The sequence below is a fragment of the Glycine soja genome, chromosome 5, assembly GCF_004193775.1.
Source record: "Glycine soja cultivar W05 chromosome 5, ASM419377v2, whole genome shotgun sequence".
Taxonomy (NCBI): domain Eukaryota; kingdom Viridiplantae; phylum Streptophyta; class Magnoliopsida; order Fabales; family Fabaceae; genus Glycine; species Glycine soja.
Genome location: NC_041006.1, coordinates 41140855 through 41153693, shown reverse-complemented (window position 1 = coordinate 41153693; position 12839 = coordinate 41140855). Strand labels below are relative to the sequence as shown.

At 32.2% G+C, this 12839-nt stretch overlaps 1 protein-coding gene across 3 annotated transcripts; it reads right to left on the bottom strand.

The window, feature by feature from the left end:
* Window positions 1–530: 530 nt before the first annotated feature.
* Window positions 531–4445, bottom strand: LOC114413402 (homeobox protein BEL1 homolog). Of its 3 annotated transcripts, none has more exons than XM_028377800.1 (5): window positions 4292–4445; window positions 2877–3965; window positions 1990–2378; window positions 1412–1472; window positions 531–1296 (listed from the first exon to the last, which is right to left on the bottom strand). In XM_028377800.1, the coding sequence occupies exons 2-5, from the start codon at window positions 3822–3824 to the stop codon at window positions 787–789; spliced, it is 1908 nt and encodes a 635-aa protein (XP_028233601.1). In that variant the 5' UTR covers window positions 3825–3965; window positions 4292–4445; the 3' UTR covers window positions 531–786. The 3 variants fall into 3 exon arrangements, with proteins under 3 accessions (XP_028233601.1, XP_028233600.1, XP_028233602.1); XM_028377799.1 differs by having other exon boundaries at window positions 4094–4444; XM_028377801.1 differs by having other exon boundaries at window positions 4315–4444.
* Between the last annotated feature and the right edge of the window lie 8394 nt (window positions 4446–12839).

Here is a 12839-nt window from a genome sequence, read left to right as displayed (position 1 = left end):
AGTTGCGTTCATTAAAGAGCATGCATGTTACATCTCATCTTAAAAAACCCTAGTGCCTCCAACACTGTTGTAAAGATATCATTTTAATGGCAAAAAAAGAAGGGGCACCGGTGAACCAACCAATCATAAAGCAACCAATTCTTATTGGCACGAGAAATTGTACGTCTTCACGAAGAAGTGAATAGGGGACCATAAACCACCATATTATCTTCGATATTTATTTTTCCAAGTCTTGTTCATCCAACCAAAGACTGTGCAGCGAAAATGATTTATTGTCTTTTTTACAATATTCCTTTCTTTTCGTCAATAAACTACATACAAATATCTTCAATCCCAAAAAAACAATTTACTATTTATTTTCCCGATGTTTCAACAGAACATGGAAACTTAACCCCATCAACAAAACAGATCATGTAGCTTCATAAAAAAAAGGTATACGACTTTCTTCCAGTAACACGAAAATTAATTTTAGAAAATTTAAGTGTAACAACAACCGTACAGAAAGGAAAAAAAAAGAAATCTGTATATAATTATATATAATCTTGCATCGATCAGTTGAAGATTTAAATTCCAAAATAGAGGAGGCATGAATGCATGTTGAAACTAGGAAGTGTATATATTATGTAATTAACTACAAGTGTAGCTTAAATTTCTATATGGAAGCATTAATATATATATATAACTATGCACTATATATATTAAAATTAAAAACTAAACTTTCTACTTACGTGACACCTAATTAAATCCACGTCCTCCATGATTGAACTCAATAAACTTTGCGATATATCATACCAAATCATGAAGCAAGTGTGTCCCCATGACATTCCTAAACGGCATGTTTTGTCCTTCGGCATCCAAAAGAGAGTACTGAACTGTTTGACACTCTTGAATCTGATCCCGTGGGTAAAACATCGAGCTCTGTGTTGCCGCTGGCAGGAACGCTAAACTTACCCCGCTTTCACCGTGCTGCTGTAACCCCAGCGTCAACGACACGCCGGAAGAATGGTGCGCATGCGTGTAGGACGAAAAGTCAAGCTCCACCGACCCGAATGCGTCCATTTGGTTGTCGTTTTGGATGGTTTTGCCGCTCTTTGTGACGTCGTTGACGATAGACGACATGCACTCTGAGTCAATTCGAAGGAGTGGAGCCTCCTGCGTTGGCTTCTCATCCTCTTCGGGAACATTAATATCCGATGATGCTACGTCGTTTTCTTGCTCCTTCTCTTCTTCCAGATACATTTCCTCCACCATCGGCTTCCATAGCCTCACCCTCGCGTTAATAAACCAATTCGAAACCTGCTTCCAAATTCAACACGTACGTACAATCTACTCTTGAGTGCATGTAATAACAACCATTTATTTAGTTCTCTTAATATTCACATTAATTAATTAAAATTATATATACACGTGCCTGACGTCTGGAGAGACCGGCTTGGCGGGCTAGGATATGTTTATCAACATCGCTTGGGTACCTGCAAAGATTTCATTTTCACCCCAAATATATTAATTAATTAAAAATACATACATCTGTCCTTCCATGGCACCTAGGAATTACTAATTCATTAATGATTCCAGATATATATAACTCTAGTGGAGAAAGGGGCCCCACGTAGTAGTTGAGAGAAAGAGGCAAAAGGAAAACATTATAAGAAAAAATGATTGAAAATAATGTGACAAAATACCAGAAGATGGAATCTCAATGGTGATGCACAGAAGCTACCAAAATTAATAATGTAGTTTTCTCAAGCGTGAATGATTGATGGGCATTCTACCATCAACTGCCAATACTTGTTCTCATCTATTGATTTGGAGAGAACATTGATTCCTTAGCAAAATCTATTTTGTAGCTTACTTTTACTTTTAACTTTTATATATATGTTATTATCTTCCTCCCTGATTATAAGAAACAAGTTATGTAGGGATAGAACCGAGATAATAGTTAGTTAGCAATGAATTACGGCAAATAAGATGAGGAGAAGAATTACGTACGGATGGAGAAAGTGCTCAAAAAGCCAAGCTCGAAGAACAGAAACGGAACGTTCGGGAAGGCCACGTTGGGGTCTCCAAGGATGGGTTTCCATGATGCTAATTTGCTGAAAGGCCCTTTGTTGTCTCAGCGATTGGTCAACGATTCTAAGCCTTGGTGTTTCGCCCCTTGTTGTGCCGGGTACTGCCGCTACGTGGTCTTTCTCTCCCATGCCTTTTCTTGTGGCTTCAATTTCATCCATAATTCCATCCTTCAAACACCTAAAATGTCTTGACATGGCTTTCAAAGCCAGAGCCGAGTAAACAGTGGCTGCACCATTACCCGCCACTGCTTCAAAGGAGGACACCACAGCCTTCATTTGGTTACGGTAGTGTTTGTATCTTCTATCAACCTTCCCAACATCAATATGTTAAACAAAAGTAATATATAAATTTCACTTTCGCTTTGAAAGTTACCGCCACCTTAGAATTGAATGAGTCTATATGCAAGATATGAATTTAAAGAAGACAAAAACAAATTAAAGTTGCTAAGAAAGGGTAAAAAGGCAAAAAAGATTAGTAGTTTTGATTGTGAAGATAATTTATAAAATAAAAAAGGCTCAATTGTCTCACGAGGTGGCATTGATGAAAAGGCCCCGCACCCACTGCTTAATTAGTTCAGGAATCAAAGTGGAAAGACCCCAATCCCATCAACCACAGCAACGAAAAGTTATGAACATGGATTGTGACGGGTAATTCACTTGAAGTAAAGGCATGGTTTTTACTCACACTTTTTCCATGTTATGTGGAACAATCAATCACACAAAAGAGATATTTCCTTTGCAAGTACAAAAAATTAAACTCTTAAATGAAGCCAAACAAAACTAACAATATTCGAGAAACACATGTACCTCTTCCAGCATCGCGAGCAGCTTTGTCTTTCTCTTCTGCAATTCCACATACTCTAGAGAGCTAAGAGAATGGTTCTTTGAGGAACCACCACCGCTATTACCTTCTTCCCACTGCTTGTTCTTTTGAGAGCACTTTTGCTTTGGTAGTACATCATTTTCCTTTGTCCCTAGGCTACAAAACTCGTTCAGAAGGACCTGTGCAGGCACCAAGAACTTGGAGTTCTTGATTAGAAAATGTCCCTGATAAATATTTGCACCTTTGCTAGGACTCAAATACCCATCTTGCAACATTTGTTGTTGCTGCTGTTGAGCATTGACTGGTTTTCCGAAAAAACCCTCTCTTGAAACAAAATCAGAAAGATGCTGATGATGGCTTGTTTGTCTTAGCTCAAACGATTGCAAGCCAATACTTAAAGGGTTGGTTGAACTAAGAGAGAGTGAAAGGCCTTGACTGGGCCTTTGGTTACCTTCACAAGGGAACACGCACCTTAAGGAAGAATCATCAACCATTAGCCTGTTCTCTTGCCACGGGGCAGAATCATGGGCACCACCGACAACTAAGTTCTCGCTACTTGTCTCAGAAATCCCTGATGTGAAGTCTTGCTTATTAGTATTATACGCATCAGCATGCTGGTTATAAAAATTGCTACAAGACCCGTTCATCGTTTTGGAAGAGGAAGAACCCGCGAGTTGACCTGGTTTGCCGAAGAAACTTTTCCACATCATGACACCGTTGCTTTCGCTGTGTTGCTGAAGGTTCTTTGAAAACCCTATCATATCCATACCTGTGGTGAGGTTGAACATGTCCGGGTCGGTCACAAAGCCTTGGATGTGGTTCATCAGATGGGGTTGGATAGTTGGGTTATTGGATGATACATCTGAGTAGAACAACCCATGACTTGATGAAGCCATGTCCTTGGACTTTTCTTCACACAATTGTCGAGCCATGATGAAATTATCCCTTTCACTTCTTGTTAATCGCTGTCCCGGCCCAACAACAACACTTTGCGTTTATTATGTTGTAAGGGATGTGTTTGCATCAGGGTTGATTATCATATCCCACAATAGAACCCCTCCTCTAGTTAAAAACTGAAGAAAGGAAGAAAACGAAATTTTATGTGTTATATATATGTTTGACTTATAACTTATGGGCATATATATTTTGCTAGCTAGTTGCTAAGTGAAGCAATTGAAATTAGAGTGGCAGACGACCTTACCTTAATGGAGGATAAGTGGAATAGGGAAGGTTATAAGGGTAGGTGTGGTATTGGATAAAATTAAGTGGAGGTGAAGGTGGTGATAGTGATCTGTGGATGCAAATTGATGAGGAGGGGAAATTAGAGGGGAAGTGGGAGCTGTTTTTCCTCAGTGTTGTGATTTAAAATAGATAACATGAGGTTACCATGAAAACCAACCTTGGAAGAAGGATGAGATATACCTCCTCAGAAATAGGGGTGATGATGACCTCCATGCTAAGATCATCATTGATATTAATATGCCTGCGAGTTCCTCAGTGCTCCCTTCCTCTCTCTCTCTCTCTCTCTCTCTCTCTCTCTACCTACGAAGAGAACCGGATCAATGCAGCATAGATATATATAAATACAAGTAAACAACCAAAACAGTCTTCGTTTAAAGGGATAAGAAATCAACGAAATTTCTTCAATTATTTCGTCCCAAGTATTAAAAAATTTCTACAATCACGAAAAACTAATAGTATTAAAAATCTCATCTTAAACCTAAATACAAAAAACTTATTACATAATGTATATATACTATAATCTTACATAAGTATTACCGAATTTAATTTTAATGAATATAAAAGGTTTTGCTAATTTTATCATTTATTTATGCATTGTTATATCATTTAATAATTTACATATTTTTCATTATATTAAATAAAATATCACATGCTTTATAAAATAATATTTTACATAATAATGTATATAAGTTAAATTCTAAAAAGTAATAATATTTACCCCTTGTTTAGTTACCATAAAAAAAGAGAAGAAAGGAAGATAAATGTGTGGAAGTGTAGTATGTATGTGTGTTCATTATGTAAAATTGTATGAATTTTTTAAAATTTTAACGTGATCTCACGTCTTTTATATATATTTTAAAACATTTAATTAACTATTATTCATTGTTACTCTCTATTTGTCTCTTGTCATATCATATCACATATAAACTTATATTTTTCTCTTTTTTATCCATTATTTCCCTCTAGGTGTCCCTAATAATATGTTGGGTGTCTAAGAATAATTTTTCAATTCTAAAATAATTCAATTTTTAATGAAAAAATAAATAAAAACTAACCTTCTATGCAAAGTACATATATAGAACGTGGACCAGCAACAACATAAAGTAACGATCGCCCTTTGCCTCGTATATATATTAAACTACAACTGTTTATTATTTTTTGCAATGCATATTAAACTACAACTGTCTACTAGCCGCCGCATGAGTTGCTCTTTGATTTACTGACACCACGATTTTCACAATAATATATATAATTTTTTTACAAAACGTAGTTTTACTGATAATCATTTTTTACTTGGTTTTTTTTTACATTAATTGATTCAATTAAGTTATTTGTGACAGGACGTATTTTGCATAAAACATTACCGCTAAATAATTCTCCATTTATAATATGTTTATTTTTAATTTGTTGATGCAAATTTTTAAGAATGTAAAGAAATAATAATGATTTCTTTGTTGCATTTAGGCATATATTAGATTCTTTGTTATCGAAAAAACAAATATACATATATATGGCACTCCAAGACCAAATTAACAATTATGCATCATTCAAATTATAGATTTGTAACTGTGTATAGGGTTTCCATCGAGCTGCAGGAGCCAAAATTATGTTACTGAGGTCGTGTTAGGTTGTTTGAAAAATAGCAATGAGTATAAAGTTTTAAAATTTGGTATAAATTTCATACTTTTATATTATTTTATTTTAATTCAAAAAATTATCTCAATTTTTTTTTTCATTTTTTTCCATTCTATGAAACACTACCTAATATAACTGTGAATTGTTTTATTTATTTGCAAATCGAATTTGCTTGGTTTGAATTTTTAAAGAAATATTAAAAATAAAAAATGGGGACAGGAATAAAAAAAAAATCTCTGAAGGGATGGAATCCCGAGATTGAAGTGATTCCTGAGTAAAGTTTTTTACAGGGTTTTTCAGATGCGTTTCAGTGAGGAATGAGGACTGAGGGACTTGGGATGAGTTGCTGGGTCCTCCCTACGTTGTCTTCCTAAACTCTTCTCTTGTCAAGTGTCAACACACTGACAGCAGTATTGTAAAGTTTTGTAAGCTTATTAAATACCCCCACTAGTTTTCATTATACCAAAAACTAAAATAAAAACAAACTTTACATTTATTAAAGAAATTTATTAATTTATTAAATTGTCCTTTTTCAATTAAAAATATACATGTTTTTAAATTATTTTTTTATTAAAACTTAATATCAAATATAAAAAAAATCTTTCAACTTAATAAGTTGAAAAATATCTTTTACCATAAATTCATTAAATAAGACACAAATAATTAATATTTGTTTATATTTAAGACAAAAAAATTAAGTTATTTTTGTTTCTTATATATCAAATATATATTTGTTTTATTATAATTGTTGTGTAAAAAATTATTCTAAAATAATTATTATTTTAATTTTTTAATATAATATTATTAGTTATTTTTCCCTTTATTTCTTATAATATTAATTATAAATTATAAATAAATTAAAAATAATATAAGATTAATTTTATAAAATTATTTTTTTATGTATTTATTACTATCACTTGATATACATAAAATAAAGTAGGATAATAATTATTTTAGGAGGAAGGGAGTAATGAGAATTTAATAACTCACCTTTTGCATGTTAAAACGGCAAAATGAGAACTAAATACTCCAACCGTGAGAGGGAGAGGGAAAACAGAAAATGTTGGTAAGCAATTGGGTTTGTGTAAAATGTTACTGAACGGAAAATGTTTGGTCAATTATATAAAATAAAAAAATGTTTGCTCAACACTATAATTAAATGTTTAGTGTTGGAAAAAATATAAGAGAGAGAATAAGAAAATTAAATAAGAAATAATAACTAAATATGATATGATAAAAAAAATAATGTGAAATTAAGTATTAAGTTTTCCCTTTTGAGGTGTAAAAACACACAACTCTTCCAACATTTAATGCCAACTGCCAAGGATGAGTTGAGATTAGCGACCAGAATGGTATAAAATAGTCTTGGATTACAATATTATTTTTATACCCATACTTTTAAGAGAATATTCATATTTGAATTTTTATTTAATTACATTGGTAAGAGTTAAATATCAGCACTCATTCTTGCACGTTAAATATTTATGTACTCATATTTAAACTGGTTACTCGTATTTTAATTAATTTAAATAGAATTTCTTATTATGAGTCTTCTTGGCAAATTAATAGAGCATGAACCTTACTAAAATATTAGTAATATTAATTAATAGTGCAAAAATCAATAAAAAAAAAATTAATTAAAAGTCAAATATATAATTAATTTAATATTAAGAAAATATTGAAATACATAATTCAAATCCTAATTATAAAATATTACAAATAAAATTGTTAATTAAATTAAAAGGAAATTTAACATTATTTAAGCTCTAATGAGAAAATGTAGTGAATATATTGCACCGGAGTGTAAATAGAATTAATAAAACTCTCTCAATCCCAAAATAATAGTTATTTTACACATATCAATCAAGAAAAAATAATAAATTGATAAAAGAGAATAATAATTTTATAAAATTAATCTTATATTTTTATTAATTCATTTATAAATTTTACTATCTATCATTAATATCATAAGAAATATAAATAAAATAACATAATTAATATTACATTGAAAAGTTAAAATAATATTATTTTAGAATTTTCTTTTCCTTATATGATAATTACAATATTCATGTCCATATGACTAACTTTGGATAAATGAATACTTTATTCATTACCCAAAAACAAAATGTATAAGCATCTATTAAATCCGCTAATATTCCCGGCTCCCTTCTTTGGATATATTCAGATGAGGTGATCCTATCTTTGCCCATCTAAATCTAATTAATTGGTGTATTAAAGTTCCTCTTTCCATTTTGCATGGGAGGGACCGCATCCTTTATTTTTATTTATTCAATATCCAAACATGCCCCTCCACGCGCATCTGCTCTCGTACAAAAATGTCAATTAAAGGTACTTAAGAACAATTATTAATCATTCATGATTATTCAGATGCAAAATGCTCTTCTTTTCTTAGTTGCATAAAAAGCTTAGTGAGCATTATTACTACCACCACTAATTGCTTTTGTAGTGTATGTTGGTATTCCCCGACGAAATTACTCCTTATCTAATTCAAGGTTATTCGAAGAAATAATTTTGTAAAACAAAATTAAAATGTTGTCTTACCTATTATAAGAATCATAGATGAAAGCATATTTTTTGTGCAATTAATATTTTGATGTTGGCTTGTTTGTTAGCCATTATTATTGGCGAATAGGAAGCACCTCCAAGCTCAACCGTGTTGGCATCAGTCAATTGTTCTAAATTTCCGTGTTCACAAAAACAGATTTTTTTTTTTCTTTTCTTTTGGTGATTTCCATTTCAACAACATGCATGAAAAACAATGCAAGAAGGTAGATTGAATTAAGCATACATGTGTACCGTCCAATCTGTTATATATGGCATCAATCTTAGTATATATTTGAATAAAAAATTATAAAATCAATTTCAAGATAAGAATTTAATTTTGGTCAATAAAAGGTTTGAGATTTATAAAAAAAATATTTAAATAAATTTAATGAAAATATATATATATTTTAAAAGTATTAACCTTATTTATTTATATATTATTAAATGAAATAAAATAGTAAATCTAAATATTATTATATATTTGAATAAATTTTTATAAAATCAATTTTGAAATTAAAAAAATTGTAAAAAAAGTTCGGGTTTATAAATAAATTTAATGAAAATCAATTCTATATTTTAAAAGTACTAACATTGTTTATTTATATGTATTATAAAAATAAATTAAATAAAATAGTAAAGCCTAAATATTATTTTAATCAACTCAAACTCAAACTAGTTTTTCCTCACCACAAAAAACAAAATATTTGCTTTGTGTTTAATAAAACCAAACTGAAGTTAAATTTTGTTCTTTTAAGTTATGTCAAACTCACTGGCCAGCATGAATTAGAGGCATTGTGAGTGAAGAAATATATAATCTGGGGTTTCGCGGTAAAACCAAACAAATGATTACTCCGCGTGAGACGATTAAGAATGAAAAATTATTTATTTTTTATATATAAAAATGTATGTTTTTAATCTTAATCAATGGATGAACGTTACATCATTTTTATTAAATACTAATGGATATATAGATAGACATTGTCTTGTTTGTATGTCTATATTTTTTATTTTTTAATGAGATGAAGAGAATGAAAATCGTAAATTTATAACCCAACACTACTTTTAAAACGGAACAAACTGAATTTGGAAAAGTGTATATAGTTAAATTACAACAATATACAGCAGTTAAAGGGTGAAAATAAGATAGATAGATAGATAATAAATAAAAAATGGTTTAATTATATTTTGTGTATTATGATTTTTTTATTTTTCAGTTGCCCAAATTAAATTCTGTAAATATTATAATTATATAATTTTGATCTCTTTAATAATATTTGGTTAATCATTTAACAAATTTTACTAACATAACAATTGAATGATGATGTATATGTATAGAAGATGTGACACCTAATACAAATGTTAACATAACTTAGAAATTTTTTTATTCCTCGTGTATCATAATAAAGTCATGTTGGCATATGTATTAGATAATACATTAATTATTACATCATCCTTATCATCTAGTATTATGTAAGTAAAATTTGTTAAATATTTAATAAAAAGCTAACAAAGACATAAAATTACATAACTGTATATAGCATTTAAAGGATTCAAATTGCACAATTAGAACCACAACTAAAATTGCATAATTATAATACATGAGTGACTAAAAGTATAATAAAACTAAGGCAAAATTGTACTTTTAGTCCGCCACTTTTGCTCGAATTTCGTATTTGGTTCTCTTATAATTTAATTCACAAATTTGATCCCTTATTTTTATAAATCCCTGCAATGTTTGTCTGGAGCATCCCAATTGGACATTGATCGTTAACCTCAAATGTTGACTGTCGCGTGTCAACGTCTCATAGGTTTCCTAGAAAGACTTGGTTTTTTTTACCCTGTTGTGATGTGGTAAAAATTTGTTTACGCTGAGGATTTAACCTAACCCTAAATGAAAACCCTAAAACATCAGTTACACTGAGGATTTTACTCTCAAAGAAACCCTAAAATAGGACAGTCATTCTAACCCATACCCACCGTCACCGGCACGCACCATAGCCACCTTCACCAATTCCGCTCGCGACCCTAACCTTTATACCCACCAAGAGCTATGAACACAAGAACAACAATGAACACAAAACAGAGTCATGAAGGTTGCAAAAACCATGAACAGTTGAAGTTCAAATGAGAATGTGCATGGGAGACAAGCTCAGATTTGAAATAAAGAAACTGAAATCTGAAAAAAAAAATGTTTAGATCTGAACAAAAAAATTTGGATCTTGCGCATGTTGATTGCTTGTTGCTTCATTTGGCAGCTGAGGATGTGCTATCGCAGACGAGTTGAGTTAAGACCCGTGGGCTTGCCGGGTCGAACTCGACGATAATGAAGTGGAAGAACACGTTTTTTGGGCACGAGGAGTGGCGGAGGACGGAGTGCACTGCGGCCATGGAGCCGCGGAGGTTGACGAAACGGGCAACCCGCCCTGTTTTGGTACACCGGCGCCTCGGTGTAGTGGAAGAATACGTTGTCGTCTGCGGTGGTCGGGAAAAAGTGAATTTTGAGGCAGAGCAATGATGGGAAGAAGAAGCAGAGAATGAGGGAGGAAACGACGATGCTTTGGCGGAGGAGAAGCATTTGGAGGAATGGATTGGTGGCAAAATCGATTCTTGGTGGAAGGAAATAAAAGGGGTGTTGTTATTGTTGGGTGCTAGAAGGAAAAAAATGGCATTTTCTCTGGAACCAGGGTGGAGGAGAGGGAAGTTCCAGAGCGAGAAAGAGAGAGAGCTGGAGTTCCGAGAGTAAAAAAAAAAAAAATTACCACTAAGGTTAAAAGTCACAAACTATTTCACATGCCTATCATACGTTGACACATGTTAGTCAACGTCTGAGGATAATGGTTAAGGTCCAATTAAAACATCTCGGACCAGCATTGTAGGAATTTATAAAAATGAGAGATCAAATTTGTGAATTAAATTATCGAGGGACCAAATGCGAAATTGAAGCAAAAGTGGGGGATCAAAAGTGCAATTTTGCCTAAAACAAAAATAAATAAAAATTATTTTTTAATTAAAAGAAAAAGTATGATATTTTTCAAGAATCAAACATATATTGTAACTTAAAATTAAATTAAAGGGCTTCCTAAAAAAATGACCACGAATAGGAAAACAAAAGAGGCTAATTTAATTAGATGAATGAGTGTTTTGTACAAAATTTGGAAAAGTGAATGAAATTATGAAAAGGGAGAGAGAGAGAGAGAGAGGTGAGATGAGACGCGCAAGAGAAGAGAGTGGAGAGTGAAGGTTGGGTGGGGTGGCCACCACAGCTTTAAAAGGTGGGTGGTGGTCCTATTTCTCTTCTCTCAGCCCAACCCAACCATGCATGACGTCATTCTTCCAAACTCCATTACTCTTCTCACACACTCAGTTTCTGAGGATGGTTTAGGGCTCTGTGCACTACGCACTCCAACCAGATTTCGCCGCACAAATAGTACCTTTTATAAAACAAGAACAAAAATAAATTATAGTCACAAAACCCTGTTACAATTTTCTCATAAAAATACCATTTTTTATTTCTTCGTTAAAAATATTAGAGCTTAGTGGTTATTTTTCATTATCAGTTAAAAAAATGGTACACTGTTAACAAATAAAAATCATCGTTGATGTAATTATAAAGTGATTTATAATCTGATAACACTGTAAAAATGAATTATAATTACACACCATTTAAAATAATTATCATAATAAATTGTTTGACGTTGTTAGTATATATTTATTTTCCGTCTGTAAAATATAAATAAAATCTGATAGCCCCCATAGAGTAGCTTAGGCAGCACAACAGGTGGGTGTGGCTATAGGAGAAAGAGAAAGAAGGGTCATATTGGGCACTCCACAAATGGCGGGGGATTGTGCAAAAAAGACCCTGTTCAACTCCGAGTCATCATTTTCTTTTATGCCTCACAAGTTACAACACCAGGCTATCATCTTCTGTAGGGTGGTCCATCTTTTAAACGTACATGCAGTGCAGGTATATTTCTGGTTGCTAGTTAGGACCATCCTAATCCTACACACTAGCTAGGGTTACTGCTAATGCTGCAAGGGCCAAAGAGAAAATCATGCAGACAGCAGCTTTTATGCTAAACGATATTTTTTTATTAAAATTATATTTTCAAGGACATTTGCTAGCAACAACATATACTAATCAGAGCATATCAACCGACATCCCCAAACTATGCTGGATGCTTCCATCGTTTGTGCGTAGAGTAACTCAAGATATGATTTAATTAAGTTGATTTCAGTTCATAAAGGCATATACATAATAAGCAGATTTCCGTTCACCATCGATAATATCAATCAGTGGACTTAACCTTATTGGCACGATCGACTAAAGTTAGCAGAAGTACTAGTCAGAACATTTTTTTGGCCCCGTCTTCTTCTCTTCACTCTCATAGACATGTGTCTCTATGTGTCCATCTTTTCTTCGCATTTATTTAATTAATTTTAACTAATTGATATGTTTCTCAATTCTCATTGACGAACTAATTATTTATTAATAATAATATATTTTC